At 36.8% G+C, this 21,088-nt stretch overlaps 3 protein-coding genes across 3 annotated transcripts; 2 read left to right on the top strand and 1 right to left on the bottom strand.

Moving 5' to 3' along the window:
- Positions 1 to 1,153: 1,153 nt before the first annotated feature.
- LOC146500546 (uncharacterized) lies at positions 1,154 to 3,567 on the bottom strand. Its single transcript, XM_085134991.1, has 4 exons — positions 2,675 to 3,567; positions 1,987 to 2,003; positions 1,820 to 1,857; positions 1,154 to 1,551 (listed from the first exon to the last, which is right to left on the bottom strand). Exons 1-4 carry the CDS (start codon positions 2,692 to 2,694, stop codon positions 1,348 to 1,350), a joined length of 279 nt encoding a protein of 92 aa, XP_084991117.1. The 5' UTR covers positions 2,695 to 3,567; the 3' UTR covers positions 1,154 to 1,347.
- A 3,482-nt stretch (positions 3,568 to 7,049) lies between these two features.
- Positions 7,050 to 13,800, top strand: LOC146500545 (B- and T-lymphocyte attenuator-like). Its single transcript, XM_085134840.1, has 6 exons — positions 7,050 to 7,778; positions 9,252 to 9,581; positions 9,676 to 9,723; positions 9,812 to 9,940; positions 10,035 to 10,066; positions 10,572 to 13,800. The coding sequence occupies exons 1-6, from the start codon at positions 7,697 to 7,699 to the stop codon at positions 11,046 to 11,048; spliced, it is 1,098 nt and encodes a 365-aa protein (XP_084990966.1). The 5' UTR covers positions 7,050 to 7,696; the 3' UTR covers positions 11,049 to 13,800.
- An 85-nt stretch (positions 13,801 to 13,885) lies between these two features.
- Positions 13,886 to 20,163, top strand: LOC146500544 (B- and T-lymphocyte attenuator-like). The gene is made up of 5 exons (XM_085134955.1): positions 13,886 to 16,477; positions 17,526 to 17,855; positions 17,950 to 17,997; positions 18,086 to 18,214; positions 18,321 to 20,163. The coding sequence occupies exons 1-5, from the start codon at positions 16,396 to 16,398 to the stop codon at positions 18,737 to 18,739; spliced, it is 1,008 nt and encodes a 335-aa protein (XP_084991081.1). The 5' UTR covers positions 13,886 to 16,395; the 3' UTR covers positions 18,740 to 20,163.
- Positions 20,164 to 21,088: the final 925 nt, after the last annotated feature.

The raw sequence follows: 21,088 nt of genomic DNA, 5'->3' as shown, positions 1-21,088 counted from the left end.
GAAGTTAAATGTATAAATAATTCTGTTGATTAAACAGATTCAAACTAAAAGGCACAAAAACACATCTCTCACAGAAAAAACAAACAAACAACTAAAAAAACAAACAACTTCTCAGCCTTTCAGTGTGTTTGTAGTATATTGGGGACTGTGGAGTGCTTCTTACATGCTGTAAAATGCTTCTGACTATGTGTGGTCTCGACTATCGTTTTATAATGTGGCAATAGATCAAATTACACAAACAGTTTTCGTATTTGGTTGCACATTTGGGTTGCATTTTAGGTTTGGGCAGTATTAAGTTTGAAAACGCTTTCTGAGGGAACTCAATATGGGGCGTTGTGAAACTGGGTAATGGTGGAGCAAAGAGTTGGCATGGTTTCAGCACCAACCACCAGCAACAGACTCTAGATAATGATCAAACCTTCCTGCGCAGCACCTTACAGCAGATGCATTCATATCAATAAATTTGTCTCTCAAAAACCCCAAACAGTTCTGCCATTATTGTTGCACATGCACGCTATGAAACCACAAAATACCAGTTCTAGATCCATTTTACTTTCCTATGCAAACAAAATGTTTGGTAAGAATGTCTGAGAATGTGGTGGACATTCTCTGACTTTCAGTTGTGGTGTGGCAATAGGTCAAAAAGGTCAAACAGGTCAAAAAGTCTGAGTTTCTTCAGGGAAACTTCTCTTTAAAGAGGAGCAAGTTTTGAATTTGTGCTGTGATGTTTTAGGAATTTGGGGCCAAAACATAAATCACATAACTACACACAGAGCTAAAGAAACACAATAAAATAAAACTTCTATTTAGAACATTTTCAAATTCACATTAAAATGTCACACATGGTGGCTTTAAGACTTCATCGATTCATTTGTGAGTAGTAACTGCATGCCACAAACTTCTGTATTTCCTGATTTGGATGCATTGCTCTTCTCAGAGAGGTCCAGAATTGATGAAAGCTTGTTGGCTTTCTTCTGATTTTTCAAATCTTTTAGTAAAGTCCCAATGTCTCGAGAATCGTGTCGTCTCTCGCAGGTTCGTCTGCAATGTGAGTTAGTCTTCTTGAGGAAGGAACACCACCATCATGTTCTGGTTAAAACGTTTCTTCAATTGTGGAGAGAAACTTCTTTCTGGTTACTGTACATACTTCCACAATCAGCTGCTGTTGGCTGTTAATCTTCTTATTTCAGCAGTTTCTTTGATAATCAAGATCTGCTCTTGATTAAGCTAAGAATTTAAAAAATAAAGTGACAATTCAAGTGCAAACAAGTTCTTGCATGCCTTTACCCGGCATCAGATATTTTCTGCAACTCACTTGACCAAACAAATGCTTCCACTTCCGTTTGTTTACCCCATAAGTACATAATCATCTGGACATTCGTCTTTAGATGAGCACTCAGATTCAGACTGAGGCTGAAGTGCTGCAGGAATATTAACTGTAGCATAGTCGCAGTCGTCGTCGGTGATCTGGTTTGTCGGTGGTCTGTTATGTCTTGCTCCTTTGGCTTTGTCGTGGTTAATAGAAGCATATGTTACATCTTCATTGGGTTGCTGGAAGAGAGAGAGTGAGTTGGGTGATCATCTACCCGTATTGTGCCCATCAAATAATTTATTCTATTTTTTACACTGTGTTTCTGCAGCTGGCACATTCCGCGGGTTCCTGTGTAGTTTGTTTTACAGCAGAAGCCTCATGTTAATCTTCTCCAAGTATGTAAATCGAAAGTGGAACACGCCCATGTCACATGAAAATCTTGAGCTGATAACGGTGAAGATTTATGGTCAACAGAAATAGAACCAAGATTAATGCGGGGATGTCTACCTTGTCATTTGCGGTCTTATCATCTGGTTCAGAATCCCCTGAAAGAGGAAATGTGGAAATATCATAAAATTATAATAGTTTTTTTTTGTTTATGATATTTATCAAATTTATACTGGGGAAAGTGACACAAAAGCAATAAGAAATTAGTAATACAAAATAGTTTTTACCTTTCTCTTTCTTCTTTCTGAAAATAAAGCAAATTGAAACGATAAGCTACCAAGGACCACAATGGTAGCACACACAGAAGAATAACGCCTTTGGATAATACTGCTTATTGAGTCATATGTCTTTTACGTCAATAAATCATATAAAATATTATCTGTGGCAGCAGGTGTGGGCTTTAGCCAACAGCAGTGTTTCCTTGACAGCTTTAACAAATACGCACTTGTGCTGCAACAGGAAACACTTTACATAGACCTACAATCAACACCTGTTTATAACCAACTGAATATGGCAGTGAATAACCAAAGAGGGCATCAAGCTTGCCATTTTAGACGGTAATATATTGAATATGTAACGCAACAGCAAAATCTTCTTTGCATTTGACTTAGTTCTTGTAAGAAGACAACCAGAACCCAGGGCTATTTTTATCTTGTAACCACGGTTTCCTTGCTAGAGGAAATGCAGAAACTTCTTGTAAAAAACTGCACAATCATTTCATTTAAACTTTGTCTTTTTTTATAAATATTTTTGCTGTAGTTAATTCACAAATACCTTAAATATATTTTCTGCATTTACAGCAGTTAAAGGAGTGTTTTAGAATACATCACATTCTGATGAATAACTTTGTAATATATGAAAGTCCCCACTTATAGGAATGTGTGAATGAATGTATGAGTGTGTATGATGACTTACCCTGAAGCACAGTTTCCCATGACGATCCCACAGAGTGCCTGGTTGCTGGAGAAGGGCCCCTCGGCCTGACGCTGTAGTAGATATGAGCTGATCGCTTCCTTGCATCAAACTGCATATAGGCCACAGTAGTGAGGAAGTGGTAGAAAAGAGAGGCAGAGCGAGAATGAGGGAGAGAGAGAGCAAGTGAGAGAGAGAGAAGCAAATGTGCTATCACACCAATAGGAAAATAACAGTACTGATGTAGAGGAAAACGGTCAGTACTAACAAACAGCATACAAAATATAACCTGACACATTGATATTAATACGGAAATGCTGTAACACGTTGTTGACACAAAATACTCAATTTTTTGAGCGCTTTATTCATATAAAATTGTGTATATCTATATGCATGTACTTGTATGTATGTGGATATATTGGTTTGTTGGGGTTTTTTTTATGTCAGAAATAAAAGGTCATCATCATCATCATCGTCACCTACTGTATTTGCTGTAGTTTAAAATATTTGCCATTGAGCAAACATGAAATCTGCATCGCGAGATAACACAGTAGTGAGTAGTTACTGTAATTACTGTATTTTGTTGTCAGTGTATGGTGTCATTTGCATGTTTGTGTAAATATTTTTGATGTGCAACAACAGGAAGTCAGTGATCTTTGCTACATGGAAAGTCCAGGTTTGGTTCACAAACTATTTATTGTCAGCAGGAAAAAGAACCACACCTTCATATTTATTCAGAGAAATGTCTGGATATCCACCACCTAGTAACACTCTGTACAAGAAAGGCTCAAAGAATGAGCTCAGAGTGGACAAACTGAAGACTTATTACATCATTTTCTTTTCTCTAATGATGAAATAAATGATCAGATAATCACACCAGATAATCATCTTTACTGATATGTTTTCAAATATAATAAAGAATATTGCAAATTTTGTGTTTTATTGACTTTACTTTTGCTCAAAATATATTTAGTGACGGTACGATAGTTAGAACTGTTGTTATACACTGAGAAGATCCTGGGTTTGAATCCAGTCTGGGGCCTGGATGATGTTTGCATGTTCTGTTTGTGCCTGCATGGATCCACTGCTTCCCACAGTTCAAATATATTCATGGGTTTAGATTAATTCATTATTCTAAACTGACTTTAACTGTGAAATCTGAGTGTGAATGCTTTATGTGTCAGCCTTATAATACACTGGCAACCAGTCCAGGCTGTACCCTTTTGCCCTGTGACAGCTGGAACAGGCTCTAGCCCCCCTCCGTAGATTGTAAACAAGGATAAGAAATCCTTCTTCGTGGCTCAAGAGTTGGGAGTTCACCTTATAATTTGAGTTCGAGTCCCGGCTTGGACAGTCTTGGTCGTTGTGTCCTTGAGCAAGACCCTTCACCTGTTGCCTACTGGTGGTGGTCAGAGGGCCCGGTGGTGCCAGTGCCCGGCAGCCTCACCTCTGTCAGTGCGCCCCAGGGTGGCTGTGGCTATAATGTAGCTTGCCATCACCAGTGTGTGAATGGGTGGATGACTGGATGTGAAAAGCGCTTTGGGGTCCTTAGGGACTAGTAAAGCGCTGTACAAATACAGGCCATTTACCATGCTTATATTAAGAAAATCCCTGGTATACTGACGCATCAATATGTTCTTTTTAGGAACAAATCCTATAGTGAGTATTCTTTATCTTTTATGGTATGATAATGTATTCAGAATTAGTATTGAGTTACACAATACTGTTTGCTTAAAAGGGGTCATATGCCTCATCCATGGGTTGCACTGAACACTAGTTTCCATCAGGTGTGAGGTGGTTTCTCCCTGAACAGACACAGAGAGAGACAGACAACCATTCACATTCACACCTAAAACCAATTTAGCAGAAACAGTGAACCACAATGTCGTTGGGATGAAGCAGGAGTAGCCGGACAGAATCCATACTGATGGGTTTGAACATTAACTTCTTAGTTTGCAACAATGGTACACTTCACAATGCCAGCCTTATGAACGTTTGTGTATTTAACAAAATACAAGCTAGCTAGCTAGCTATTGTTAGCGAGATAGCTAGTATAGCTAGTACTAAAAATATTAGTTGGCATGAATTTGAAGAGTGTGGCATTTTGCACACAGCCTGTAAATGTCAACAACAAAAGGAGTGTGTAAAACATGTATATTGTAGTGATGGCAGTATACTGTGTATATTTATACTGGCAGTATGGAAAATGATTATTTGGAAATGCTTAAAATGGAAATGATCATTTACTGTGAGGTGAGGTTTGGTTGGGGTATGGACAGTGGTTGTGCTTTTGTAACGTTGAGGTATGGACAGCTACAGACTGAGGCCTCAGTCCTGCTTGTTCACATTTTATTCAGTAAAAACTAAATTTTCACTGCTTTTATGGCCTTTTTAGTGGGGAGAACATAGCTAGGATTTAATGATTTAACAAATCTTTTAAATCCTTTGTCCTCCACAATGCTAAATGGCTGGGAGTCCTCAATCACCATGCTAACCAGGACTTCATCTATTTGAGATTGTTCTCCTGAGGAAAGACAATAAAGACAAAGCACAAATATAAATATCACACACATAACTTATTACAGTTGTATAATATTGTTATATCATTTAGTAACATTACAGCATGCTATATTATCATGGCATTTGATGGCTCACCTGGTCTTGCTCCACAATTGGCGTTCCCCTTATTCTCATGCAAAGCTCTGTAGTGCCTAAGCATGGATGAGGTGTTGTTGTTATATCCCAGCTCCCTGGCACATAGCAAACACTTCACCTTGTACAAAAGTAAAGACAGCTTAACATAAATTGTATTGCACCATCAGTATTATGAAAATACATCTTCTGTAGAAATTTACATACCTTGTTGGGAGGAATAAGATCAAAATGTTCCCACACAGGGGAGGCCATCCTCCTCTTCTTAGGAGGATGGCCTCCATTCTCTCCTGACTTTCTCTCTTCACTCTCCTAAACCTCCAAACTCTCTCCAAACTCTCTCCAAACTCTTACTAACCGCAACTCTCCATCAAACACCCACATTTTGAATGAAGTCTGAGGGGTTTATATCGCTGTCGTAGCTCGCGGCAAAGTTCGAACCACTTCCTGAACCAGTCACGTGGTACAGCCGGGCAGCGAGGCTTCGGACGTCATCATTTTCAGCTCCTCCCTCGTTACGCGCATCGCGGAAACGCCCCCTCCATTACTCGACGCAAGCTTTGAAGCCTCGATACAGAACGCCACATCACTAATCATGGGTGTGCAACTGACATATCTGGAAGCTGTGTGATACTCTCTTGTCACTGTGGTTCAAAATGTTTATCTATAGATAACTACCAAAAGCTAAAAGAGAAATAAATGATTATATTATTTTTGTGCAGAGACACACATAATGGCATATCCACATGAAGTAACACACAATTTTCCACCAGATGATGCTGTTGGAAAAGTATGCTCTGATTCACATGACGCTGAGAAGCATTGTCTACAAACTACATAGAAAGGTGAATGTGAACTTACACCACCTGCTGGCTGCACAGACAGAGCAAAAAAGAGTAAAAACAAAAGTCATTCTTGGTGTATACTTCAGATTTCTAAAGCACATGTATGTACACAGGTTGCAGCATAATGAAGCCTGAAGCATGATCGGTATTATAAGTTGTTCATATAAGTATACTGGTAACCCGAGTGTGAAGAAAAAATTATTTTTTGTGTAATAATTGATCCAATTTTCCTGTTTAAGTCTGAAGAAAACTATCAAAAATTCCTCATTTTCTGGGGCAAAGCTAAAGTGTTCTTTTTTAGATAGTGAATTTGTGCATGTTAGCACTTTGACCCTCAGTTAATAAAACAAAATAAAACAAAATAACAGCATGTTTAAGTTTTGTTTTTTAAAAAAACTGCTGCATCTTCATTTAAAAAAAAATTGCAATGCTCTAGGACTGTATTGTGGAATGTTCTTACAAATTCTATACTACTTTTTAGATTTTTTGGTTTGTTTTTACATACCCATAAAGGAAAACAAATTTTAACATAACTTATTTTCCAAACTGACAAATGACAAAACTACCAAACAAGAAATTAATTAGCAAACCAAAAATAATAACACAGAAGTGCTGCTTTCCACGAGGCGAAACAGGCCGCAGGCAAGTGGAGTGCCCTGAGTGCTGAAAAACATTGAAACTCTCAATCAATGCTTAAAGCTTACCATAATAGTAGACGACACCAGAGCTCCCTAAGGGGGCCCAGCCTTCCTCCTCTAACTCTTGTTTAAACAAAGCTATGGACAACAATGAAAACTACTTCATGAATATAAAAAGTAGCTACCCTAACATTAAATATAATGCACAGTTAATATAATCTTAACTGTGGAGGAGAGACATCTAATACAAGTACACCAGTCAGACAAGCAGTTGTTTGACTGGTCCCAGATTAATTATGAGATAATAGTGAAGAACGTTGGTTAGAGGGGCCCCATTGAATTTCTGTATAGGGCCCTAACAGTCTCTACTCTGCCCTGGAAAGCTTTAGTTAAGTGTACAAATTCAAGCAGGTCCAATAGCCACCTTTAGAAACTCAGGGTCCATATAAAGGTGAATGAAACAACTTCTGTAAAATAACTAAACAACTGTGGATAATGCTTCCAGCACTAAGGATCACAATGGGGGTTTTAAAAATAGGGGTTTAATTATAGTTGAGAAGCAATGACAAAACATTTCCTAGTCCTCTAAAGCCCCACTGATAAATCTCCAGCCATAAACCAAACAAACCAAAAAGTTAATGGAACTACTTGAGTCGAAGTACCGAACTACCAGCGAGATACTGGAAAAGTACTTCTTTGATTACATAAAGTCCACTCCTCCTTAACATTGCTGGAAACTTTGTTAAGTAACAGCATACTGAATTACACAAAATGTGGCAAATGGTCGTGGCATGCGTGTGGGACGTCAGGAAGTGGTGAGCCTGTCACATGTGAAAAAAAGCCCCTGACGTACCTACAGTCAACTATTTGAAAACTTTCAGGCTGTGAGCATGTTGAGCCTAAAGGATAAATTGAATTATCTGATAATATTTTGCTGCTGTGTGATTGTCTCTGTCCATGGAAGCGGCAAAGGTAAACATAGATATTATTTTATTGATGTTGTTATAGATGTGCCATGGTTGTTTGAAGGTAGGAACACTTTAGAGCACAGTGCTAGAACATACACTATAAGAGCTATAGAGTAATCATTACTGAGGAACAAGGATAGAAGTTTAAAACTATTTATTTAATATTTAACATAATGAGTGTGATAAAAACACGACAGAGATTAAAATGCTTAATCCAACTTGCTTTAAAGTTGTAACGAAAACAAACAATGTAGCACACTTTATTGTTACTGTTGTATACATGGCGTCATCACTGGACTAAATAAAAAGAGAGTGTACAGCCATTTGAGGATACATAATTTTTTTAATAATGGTATACTTCTGGGGCGCGCTATGGAGTTTTAAAAAAATAGTGAGATGATATTTTATGTAACGTCAAATCATAAAGGCATGCCTAATTAACCAAATAATCAGATGTTGTTCTTGGAAAAATGTGCTGATATGAATTATTTGAACATAACATGCCAAATTTGGGCATATTTATATGTTACAGCCACTATGATGGAAATTACATGTCAATATTATAAATGATGAAGGAAAATCTTAGAAAATATGTGAATATTATTATTACCTTTTTATGACTAGGGCATAGTCATAAGTATCAAAGTATTATCGGCTTCTTGTCTATCTGTAGATTTGTTACACCTCTCATCATTAATATTAGGTTTCTGAGGTGTCTATTATTTGACTGACTACTGAATTATGTATGAGTAAGACTAAAGGGCTTTTGCTTCAGATCAGGAGCTGCGTTCTCTCAGTGTAAACCAGAGTAAAGGTAAAATCTGCAACTAGATTTCCCTCTGTGGCATGCAGCCTCACTGCACTAAATCTCAACCATGCCACACAAAAGCCACACAATACAACACAGTTCCTTTATACAATGTATATTATCATAAAGTTTATTGTAAAAACCTTAATTAAACATTAATTAAATCATGTAAACATTACATCTGTAGCAGATAAGATAAAACTTAAAACAAATCTTTACAAACATGAATCTTAATCTTATCTTGCGCAAGTAAATGGCCAGTAAGTCCTCCAGTTACTGAGGAAACAATACCGTTAGAATGAAAAACAAACTGTATAAAATAAATTGTCTTATGTATAAATATACATGTGAATATAAAACATGTTGTTTTTAAATACACAGCATCTATTACGCTAAGTACCATTATGTCTATATTCTCTCTGTCTTTGAAATGTTAGCACTCCAGAGAGCTCTGGGACATAATTAGACTAATAAAACCACTAGTAAAATGACAGATAGATAAATAAATAAGATGGACCACATGTGTGGGATGGGACAATTTATATAGTATTAAGATAAAAAATGTATTTCATTGTTGCAATCACAAAAGAAGAAAATATGCTTCATGTAAACAGGCTTTAATTCTTTTCTGATAAGAATTACGCATTAGTTAAAAAAAAAATATTGCAGGTCTACATGCATCGTGTGAAGTTGCGATTATGGTCCGAAGAAACAGCACTTGGAAGACTCCTCCACGACGAAGTCTGACAGTCAGCTGTCCGGTCATACACTGTGGAGAAACATTGGAGGTCACCTGGTGTAAACTCTTTGACTTAAAAAACTGTGAACGGATTCATGAAACAAAAAATGTGAAGATAACACAGGATCCTGATAAGGATAAGCTGATCTCATATTTAAATTTCAAGGAGATTTCCATTCATGACGAGGGTTTGTACAGATGTGGTTTACTAGGATATAATGTCAGCGTAATCAGCCATTCCATCATCATCTCAGTATCAGGTATGCTTTCAAATATATTTTATTCTTCATCTGCATTAAAATATGTAATAATAAAATATGAAGTGTTAATTCTGTCTACTGTCATTCCCTAAAGACATGTACCAGGGAGTTGAAAACCCCGATAATAATGATAAAAATGCAGGTGAGAAGCTTTATTTGTCAGAAAATCACTGCCAACATTTTCGTGGATGCAGTTTAGCACGACTGATCTGGTGATTCTGCTTTTGTAGGAACAACACCGAGCCCTGATCACAATGAGGATAAGAACTGGAGGCCATACTTCTACATTTGTTTTGGCATAGTGCTTCTGATTCTCACACTGACTGCCCTCATCTTCCTGAGTTCTTGTGACTGGAAACGTAAGAGCACTAATTTTTATTTTAGACAGTTGAAACTGATTTCATTGAATTTACCGTCTAAAAATGGGTAATCTATTTATTGGCTTTTCTACAGGAGTGCTGACCTTAAACTACGTAAAGGGAGAGGTAATGTTGGTCATATCAAAATATATTTTTGGGATATTTGGGGGGACAAAAAGTATTGTTTACGCACTGTTATTTTGTTGTGAAGCACTTTGTTATCCTTGTCTTGAAAGGTGCTATATAAGTAAAATTTTACTTACACACTTTTGGAGCCAGCGTCTAATGGCACATTGGAGAAGTATAAGTTTTGACTTTTTTTTCAGGGTACTTTTGGTCTAACAACAGGCTTGAAAATAGGAGAACCTGTAGTTTAACTCACTGATGAACAATTTCTTTCTTTTTGTTTCAGTTTGAATATTTTTATAGGCCATAAAATAAACAAGTAATACAGTATATAACATTTTGTGAGCCTCTGACAACCTGTCAGGCTGATTTTACTTGTTTTCTAAGCTAATTATCTTCCACCTTGCTTAAGATTTATTGTCATGGGAGTGTCGAGAATTTTTTTTTTACTAATAAATTCTAATATATGTTTAATATATTCTCATTTTGGTGTTTTGTGCCACAGGAAATGCCCACTCTTATGATACCAGACGTCCCTAAATGGAGCCCTCCTTCCCCTCCTGTCCCACTGACCAACTTGTCTGTTTTGAATGACATCTATTCATCATATACTCCAGAAAGATCAGTATCACCAGCTTCCCAGACCTGTTCGAACCAGATTTCAGCTTCAAATCCAGCAGTTAAATATCAAGACTGTGAAGTATATGGTATCATCAAACATAGACACGCTACCAAACAGGGTGGAAAATATCACACCATGACTAACCAAGTTAAAAACCCAGAGTCTTCTTTTTCTGCTGAAAGACCAGAATCACCAGCTCGCCAGCCACATGAGTACCAGATTTCAGCTTCAAATCCAGCAGTCAGAAATGAAGACTATGCAACGTATGCTGTCATCAACCACGGCAAACCTGCTGGAAAACGGCACACCGAGACTAACCAAGTTAAAAACCCAGAGTATGCTGTCATCAAATTTTCCTGAGTGTTGTTGATTTTAAATGGACACTTGCAGATGAAAAAGTGGAAAAATGTTTTGCAATATGTGGTGGAGTCATGTGATGAAACGTACAGCTGCACAGCCATACTGCAGAAGAGATGAATGGAGGAAGCTTGTGGTTCTCTAAGTGAACTGCATGTCTTCTAGAGTTATCGTGACTAAACCGGAAGCAGCAGCGACTTCATTCTCTAGCCCTCAGGTTTGTTCCCAGCAGCAGCACTTCTTTTTCAACTAATAATTTATTGTACTTTGTATTGTGCTTGTGATGTCATCTGATTCCAGTCCTTGTATTGACTTGACTGCAGTAACTGTCGTACTTTCATAAAAAGGTCATAAACAGATTTCTTCTTGACAGACAAATAACACTTAAATACAGTTTTCTGACTGATTTGTTATAGAAGGATGGCAGTCATTAAAAAAAGACATGTTAATCAGTACCAGAGAGATTTAAGAGATATGAACAGTTTCTCATACCTGTCCCTCATACAGCGCTTGTTGTTTTTGTCACCACTACTGTCAGAGACAACACCTTGCCTATTGACCACAGAAGTGGGGTTTAGCTCAAATGTGCAGGAAGTTAAAGATGGAAACATTTCTGACAATGACATTTTGTGAAAAGGGGACGCTCAGCTTCAACCACATGTACGCATTGTTAATATTGCACTTTGGGCGATGGCCTTATTATGGGTCCTGTTTTTCACATATTCTATACTTAAACTAAAAGAAAAACAAGAAAGAGTAGTATTGGTTAGCTTTTCAAATGTACAAGAAACTACAAGCAACAGAGAATGGGGGAATTCGAGGAAATATTAAATAAAGACAACATAGTAGTTGTCATAGTAGACTTTATGTTTGTTAACCATTTGAGGTTGGAAACCTTAAAGAAATCTCCCCTTGTAAAATGTTATGGCCTTTTTGTGGACATACACTGTGTGCAATTCTGTTTAAGGGGGATTTTCACCTTTAAAATTTCTCTGAATCACTTTATAAGTGAGTCTGAAGTTAGAGCATTTTCCTGGAAATAAGAGGCGTTTATCAAAAATATTAAAACAATTATGGTAAAGCTGCAATTTAATTGTTTAGTATAATTTAAAATGTCAGTATAAATGGGTATTTAATCCTGGCTCTCTCATACTTACACTCAGTTTATCTACATTAGTATATATGTATTTGTATATATACATGTTTGAGTTTTTGTTTTGTTTTTAAAAATAAAAACATAGACAATAGACTACAGACTCTATAGGTATGATTTATTTTAATGTTGCATTCAGTATAAGTTCAAACCATTGATTCTGCCCATAAGTTTTTACTGAGGCATATATGGCGGGGGACCAGGGGAAGTTTTTCCATTTCTATACGACCAAACATTTTTTCTTTTTGAAATCACAGAAGTTGCCCCTCGTTCTTAGAAAGAATTCAGATTTAAGGTACTTGTGAACTGCCTTCGCTTTTAATAATTTCGAGCTGTGCCCATCTTTTACTGTATGTGCAGTGTGTGATATCAGCTAACAGGTCAATAAAACAGTAATGCATGATCATAATTTTCTTGTCAAGTCTCACAAGCAGAAATCGGCAGAAAATAACACTCATTTACTACATTATGCTTGTGGAAAGGTTTGCTGTGATTTATAAGCTGGTGAGCAGTGTGCCTAGGCTCATACCATGGAATAATGAGTGCTTTTAATATGTTTATTATTTAATATTTCAAGTTTTTTTTTAATCTTCGTTACTTCTGAAATACAATAGCCACATGAAATCTTAAACACAGAAAAACACATTTAAGCTCTTATAAAAATGGCCAATCAAATCTAATTTCCACCTACTCCAAGTGTGACAATCCAAAGCCAAGATTCATTCTTTATTTACAATAGGCTTTTTCCCGATAACTTTGAGCATCAATATAATGGGATATATATGCCTTTTAGATAGCTATATGCTGCCTCTCTGTGTCTATGGAGGTTTTCAGAGGTAAGAAGAGGTGTATTGTGCCTGTTTCTTGGGCCTCTTGAATAGACCTGAAACAACCTGGCTCCTTTCAGTTTGAAAGAGTGACTCTGCTGTGAGCCCATTTCATGCTCCTCACCCTATCTCTAAGGGAGAACTCAGACAACCTTTGGATCAAGCACATTTCCAACACCTGCTTGTCTAATCTCAGTCTTTCAGACATTCTCTGCAGATGCTGCACAGCTCCATGTGTCAGTTTCTTGCTTAGTATGTCCCTCAAGCATGAGCAAAAGGCAGCAGCTCATCCCCAACCTGAAATTGGTACTTTAACTTTTTGCGACTGAGAATCATGGTCATAGACTTGGTGCTAATTGTTATCCACAGTTGTTTCACACTTGGCCCGTACAACCTGGAGATTATCCCTCTGATCAACTTAAACTTACACTACATCATCTAAAAAAAGGCCAACTAAGGCCAGATGTTGCTAAGGCCAACAAATCAACTGATTTTGACCTTACACCACCCACCCATCCATAAAAGTTCTGAACAGAAGCTCAGTACTGGTGAAGTCCAGTCCACTTACAATGTGAACCAATCTCTTGCTATAGTTTTACTGGGAGTAAATGGCCTGTAACCTTTGGCCTAATAGACCATATTCCTGAGGCAAATCTCCAAAGGACATGTCAAGGGAAGCAATTAATGACTCCTTTGTGACTACAGAACATATGCTGATTTTTAGGATAGGACAAAAACTACATAGAGCTGGGACAAAGCTTCCCAGAGAGTACCCTTTTCAAAAACTTACTGAGGACCAGAGATGGGTGTAATCTGATGATGTAATCTGATTACTTTTTCATATAACGAGTAAAGTAAGGGATTACTATCGCAAAAAAGGTAATTAGATTACCGTTACTCTCCCGTAGGAACGCTGCGTTACTGCGTTACTAAAACCGTGATTTTTTGCGAGAATGTCTCATGACAGTGACGTAAGCGAGTGCGACGTTAGTGACAACAGCTGTGCGCAGATCAACAATGGATCATATATCGAGTGCGGGAGAGAGTATGAGCGTGCAGCGTTTAAAGCGTGGAAGTACTGACCTTACTTTGAGTTTGATTCCATAAAAAGTGACAAAAACATTAGTGTCCGCTGTGCGTGGGAAGAAAACTTCTTTTTAAAGCGAAAAAAACCCCTAAACTTCCAAGCAAGCACCGAGTGCAACAACGTAATGGAAAACTCACAGAGAAGCTGCCTTATCCTTCCACTGACCGCTGCGGCACACCTGCACCAGGGTAAAGCTCCGCCTGCCCGACTCCTGCTTTACAGGTGAAAATAGAGCAACAGGACCGCTAGTCTTTGACTTTATTTATTTTCTGCTGTGTTTTACTTGCATCTATTTGAAAGAGTGAGTGCAGCACAAAAATATATTTTATTTTATGTGCTGGAATGTGCAGAAAATAAGTTTAAATGTTAAACAAATTTCTTCCAGTCAGAGAATGTTGCATATAATTACATTTTTGCTTGATGCTTAAAGTTAAAAGATTAAAACTAACAAAACAAGTTTTAAAAAGAGACTTTTCCATCTGATTACATTTTGTATGATGGATTATGCAGAAAAAGTAGAATTGGGCTGAAAGATCTATCGCTTTATCACCTATTCAGGATGTAAAGCGTGTTTTTAAAAAGTAACTAAGTAACTAAGTAATTAATTACTTTTGAAAATAAGTAATCAGTAAAGTAACGGGATTACTTTTTGGGGGAAGTAATCGGTAATTAGTTACTGATTACTTTTTTCAAGTAACTTGACCAACACTGCTGAGGACTTTCACCCCGGTTTGCCAATTCAAAATTACTGTTCACTTCCACATGATATTGCAGGTCAACCAAGAAAACCCAGAAGTATCCAGACTTGGAGCAATTCCCATGCCCAAGTGGCCTGGCCATTGGAGAGCATTTTTTCTTTAATTTAAGCTGTTCTAAAAGAGGTTGTGTGAGATTGGACAGAAACTCACACAATCTTTATTATTCTTGAGACAATAAAGAGTTGATCCACCTGAACCACAACTAGAATGAAAGCTACACTGTTCCTCTTCAATCTGAGGTTTGACTAAAGGGTGGACTGATGACACTGACCTTCCCAGAGAGCTCCCTTGTTAAAGAGGGAAAACACTATCCCGGTTTAATGAAGACAGCCCTACAACAATAAAGACATGGGGAATTTTCATCCACCTCCCAAGGGTGAAACTTTTTTAACCCTGTGGCCACAGCTACAGTTGTGGATGAGTTGTCCTACGTCTCCCCTGATGCTGCTCTTTTATTTATTTGTTTTTAAAGACAGATTTATGGCATTTTTACCTTTATTAGATAGTGGAGCAGTAAAGACAGACAGGAGAGTGGAATATCCTCCACTTGGACTCAGTGTCCACAGTGAAGATCTCCCAGACAGGGCCCTCCACCAGACATTCCCAGCCCAACCTCACTACATGTGGTGATCTATTAACGGTTCAACATCTCTGTTCACCCAAGTGTCCAAGACATAGAGCCATAGGTCTGATGGCCTTATTAGAAAATCAATCCTAGACTTGGCACTTAAGGTGTCCTGGCGCCTAGTGCGCTTATGAACACCCCTATATTTGAACTAGGTGTCCGTTACATAAGCCTTTCAGAATTCACTGTCATTGTTCACATAAGCGCTGATGTTGCCCAGCAGGAAAAATGGAGTCTCTAAATAGGGCACTATCTAGCATCCCAGCATGGACCCCACGAAGGACAGGGACTCTCACTCTGGAGCAAGTCTACTGGTTCATTCATGGTATAAAGGTAAATTTTCCAATACCTTATTAATAATGTTAAATTGCCTTTACTAATGTGTAAAGTGAAAACCGAAAGGAAAATAAATCCAGCTGAACAAAATGAAGATGAAGACAGATAGGAAATAAAAGCAGAGGCATGACACAAGAGAGACATGACAGTAAAACAAAGTAAAACAAGAAATCACAAAAACAGAGATAAGACCCTAACACTATATAACTTGACACAGAGGCACACAGGTAAAGGCTAAGGAAAATAACACAAGGAACTAAACTCTTCAAACCCTAACCAGACTGCTAATGGAAATAAAAAGGAAGTGGAACTAACTGCAAAAGGCCCTAGATGCTAAGAAGGAATATAAAAATCAAATATAAACAACAAACAAACTGAGGAGGAAATGGAGTAACTTCATTCTTCCTTAATACTGAAACTAAAAAACTTTATCATGTTACAACATGAAATGTACATGTGTGTGCAGCACACATGCAGGGAGTAAGGAAGTGGTGAGTTTTTCACAAGTACAAGAAGCCCCTGCAGTACCTTCAACAGATTATTTGAAAATTTAAGGTCGTGAGTATGATGAGCCTGATGGACAGATTTAACTCTCTGATGATTTTTTGCTGCTTTGTGTTTGTCTCTGTAGATGGAAGCGGTAAAGGTAAACCATTAATGCTTTTTATGAAAGCTCTTCTATTAATGATATGTTATTTAATATAAACTAATTGTAAAAATGGAAGGATGGATGGAAGAACAACTTAAACAAATGATATATTTGTTTGCTGAGACTGAAAAGTAAAGACTGAGAGCACAAGACTGGAATGTAGAACATAAGAGACATAGATATAATAATTGGGTACACTGAAACATGACACCGTGTCATGATAGTAAAAGTATTTAAATATATTTTAAAAAGCGAAAGGTCTTAAGTAATTTGATTCTTAAATTTAATCTTTGTATTCCTTCCAAGGAGTGCACAAAATGAGCACCGCCATAGAATGAGTGCTTTCCCAAAATTCCCTATGTTTGGTTCCTATCTTGTTTTGATCTTTATTTTTCATTTTATTCTATTGTTTTTTCATGTGTGTTGCTGAATCCTGAACTTAAACATAGCATGTAGAATTGATACAAATTTGAGATGTGTGATACTGATATTAAATCACAAAATGATATGTTAACCACATAAATTAAGATTTAATCTTCAACATACAAAAGTTGACAATTTTAGTATGAAAATTACAATTTGTGTAATTCCAAAAAAGTTGGGATGCTGTGTAAAGTGTAAATAAAAAACACAATGCAAGAAATCTGCATATATTAGAAAGTCAGATTTTATTCGCAGTAGAACAAAGAAAACATGTAAAATGCTTGAAATTAGTAATGTAACTTATAAATTGTATTAGCTTATTTTGAATTTGATGCCAATAATATATGTTTTGCTACTAGTAGTTACAACAGTAGTGTAAGATAGGAATAATACTTTGATGCTTAAGCTTGTAAAACAAGCATCATAGTCAAGCTAAGAACTGTGAGTAGTGTCAAAAAAATGTAATAGTTCCTACATACAGTGACTGTTTTTATCAACTCAATAATTTAATTATACAACAATCAGATATAAATAAGATAATGTTCAAAACAATTTAAAAAACAAAGAAAAACTGTTTTAAAGCATTATCATCTCTAAATCTCTCTTCTTTACTTATTTTTAGGTTTACATGCTTCGTGTGAAGTTGCGATTATGGTCCGAAGAAACAGCACTTTGAAGACTCCTCCACGACAAAGTCTGACAGTCAGCTGTCCGGTTATACACTGTGGAGAAACGCTGGAGGTCACCTGGTGTAAACTCTTTGACTTAAACAACTGTGAACGGATTCATGAAACAAAAAATGTGAAGATAACACAGGATCCTGATAAGGATAAGCTGATCTCATATTTAAATTTCAAGGAGATTTCCATTCATGACGAGGGTTTGTACAGATGTGGTTTACTAGGATATAATGTCAGCATAATCAGCCATTCCATCATCATCTCAGTATCAGGTATGCTTTCAAATATATTTTATTCTTCATCTGCATTAAAATATGTAATAATAAAATATGAAGTGTTAATTCTGTCTACTGTCATTCCCTAAAGACATGTACCAGGGAATTGAAAACCCCGATAATAATGATAAAAATGCAGGTGAGAAGCTTTATTTGTCAGAAAATCACTGCCAACATTTTCGTGGATGCAGTTTAGCACGACTGATCTGGTGATTCTGCTTTTGTAGGAACAACACCGAGCCCTGATCACAATGAGGATAAAAACTGGAGGCCATACTTCTACATTTATTTTGGCATAGTGCTTCTGATTCTCATACTGACTGCCCTCATCTCCCTGAGTTCTTATGACTGGAAACGTAAGAGCATTATTTATTTTTTGGGGATAGTTGAAACTAAATTTATTGAATTTACCATCTAAAAATGGGTAATTTAAATATTGACTATTGAAAACTTTTTCTACAGGAGCACTGACGTCCCCAGCAGCCCAGCCCTGTTCGAACCAGATTTCAGCTTCAAATCCAGCACTTAAATATCAACAATGTGCACTATATGTTATCATCAACCATAGACATGCTACCAAACAGGGTGGAAAATATCACAACATGACTAACCAAGTTAAAAACCCAGAGTCTTCTTTTACTGCTGAAAGACCAGAATCACTAACTTGCCAGCCCTGTTCGAACCAGATTTCAGCTTCAAATCCAGCAGTTAAATATCAACAATGTGCAGTATATGGTATCATCAACCACAGACATACTACTAAACAAGGTTTAAAATATCACGCAGTGACTAATCAAGTTAAAAACCCAGAGTTTTCTTTTACTGCTGAAAAACCAGAATCACCAGCTCACCAGCCGCATGAGTACCAGATTTCAGCTTAAAATCCTGCAGTAAGAATTGTAGATCATGCAACGTATGCTGTCATCAACCACAGACAACCTAGAAAACCTGCTGGAGAACAGTCATCAACATTCCCTCACTTTTTTTCATTTGAAATGGCTACTTGTGGATGAAATTGTATAAAATTTAAAAGATAAGATAAGATAAGATAACCTTTATTAGTCCCACGCATGGGAAATTTGTTTTGTTACAGCAGTGGACAGTGCAAAGTTGCATAGAAAAATTTGAGAATAAGAACACTGGAATAAGATATCAATAAGATACAGTACACAATAGAATAGAATAAAATAAAATACTATATACAATAGAATAAAATAGAGTACAAATGCATACAATATGAGTATAATACAATTATGCCAGAAAGAGTATTGCACTTAGTGTTATTGCTATTTCAATCTAGAGCAACAATCTAGAGCAACAAAACACCATATATTCACTCCAAGATCTGACAGTGCAATGCTCAGAGGCTAGATTAGGTTCTATAAGCCTGTTAAAGTTTGTGACAGAACAATTAAAAAAACATTAGATATTATGGCTTGTTTGGAAGAGTTACCAGGACAAAGACTCCAGGAGAAAAAAACCAACAAACAAAGTGTTCTATCATAGTTTAGGTTTGCAAAGTTGCATCTGAAAAAACCCCAACAAAACATCTGCAATAATATATTTTAGACAGATGAGACCAAAGTTGAAATGCTCACAAAAACCAAACAAAGTGTATCAGCACAAACAGCTCAAACCAACTTTCAGTCAAGGTGGTGGAAGGGGGATGCTTTTTGGTTTGTGATGCAGCAAATTGGTTTGTCGACTGCAAATTCCTCAGTATATCAAAGTATTCTTGAGGTAAAATGTGAGGCCATCTGTCCAATAGCTAAAACTTGGCCAAAACTGGGGCATGCAACACTACAATGATCCCAAGCACAGCTACAATAGCAAATGTATGACAAAATGGCTGAAAGAGAAAAGAATCAGGGTGTTTCCACAACCTAGTCAAAGTACAGACTTCAACCCAGATTTGATAAATGCTGAATCTCAAGACAGCTGTGCAAAAACAAATGCTTCAAAACTCAAAGGACTGAGAAATTATTGCTACTAGATAAGATTCCACAGTCTGATGAATTGATGGGTGTGTGTGAAAACTTTATCTTTCACATGACTGTATGAAGTGGCATAATGTGATGAGAAAGACTGCAAACGAGGTGAATGGAGGAAGCTTGTGGTTGTGTAGATGCACCGTGTGCCCTATTAAGCTATCATGAGCAGACCAAAAGCAGCAGCAACTTTATTCTCTCACGCTCAGGTTTAATCCAGACAATGCTTTTATTTTATTTTGAATTTCTTTTTATTTTCTGATATGACTTTGTTCCCCCATTCAAATCCATTAATTGAGTTGGAATTTAAAAACAAAATAAAAGTATTCAACTCTGATGGCCAAAACTTTGACAATGTCATTCATTCATTCATTTATTTGTTCATTTCAGGCACAACAAAAATACATATATTGAATATGTCATATTCATTAATGGAATAGATTTGTTCTGTATAGACTTACTGATATTTGTAATGCAGTCTTCTGATTTGTTACAGGATGCCAAACGTGAAAAAAAGGTTTTGTAATGTAAACTAATAAGTGACTCATGTACAACTTATGAAAGATTATTTTGTTTGAAATGTTAATGATTGTACTTACTGAATTACAGATTTTTATATTTCTCTTAATTGAGCTCGTTGTTGTTCATATATTAAGGAGATTAAACAGATAAAAAATGATCATGTCCACTCATGGCATGTTGCAAAATACTGTAACAACACCAGAGATGCTTGAAGATATGAACAAATATTTTTAAAAGCCCATGATTTCATCTCATACCTTTTTCTGTCCTACAAACAGGCCTCAGTGTTTTTCTCACCACGAGTGTCAGAAATACAACACCTTGTCTGTTGACCACAGCAGTGGGGTTTAACTTAAATGTGCAGGAAATTAAAGATGGACAGATTTAAGGTTTCAATGAGATCATGTGGCAAGTGGTGCTCCGCCTCAACCACATGTTTATATACTTAGTATTGCAGTTTGGGTGATGACCTTACTGTTGGTGCCACTTTTCAAGTAAGGGTAGCAATGATTAGCTATTTAAAGGTACCAGAAACTACAAGCAAATGAGAATGGAAGAATTAGAGAACGCCAGCTTATGATACAAACAAATACCATTATTTGCCAGCGTAAACTCCATGTTTTAAAACTGCTGGAGGTTGAAGTCCTTATCATCATGGACTTCTTTCCCTGATATTTGCATCTCAGATTTCTCTGAGATATTTTATGTGTGGGTCTGAAG

Source organism: Neolamprologus multifasciatus, chromosome 16 (assembly GCF_963576455.1).
Source record: "Neolamprologus multifasciatus chromosome 16, fNeoMul1.2, whole genome shotgun sequence".
NCBI classification, from domain to species: Eukaryota; Metazoa; Chordata; class Actinopteri; order Cichliformes; family Cichlidae; genus Neolamprologus; species Neolamprologus multifasciatus.
The sequence above is the reverse complement of the archived record's forward strand: the minus strand, read 5'-3'. Positions and strand labels throughout refer to the sequence as shown.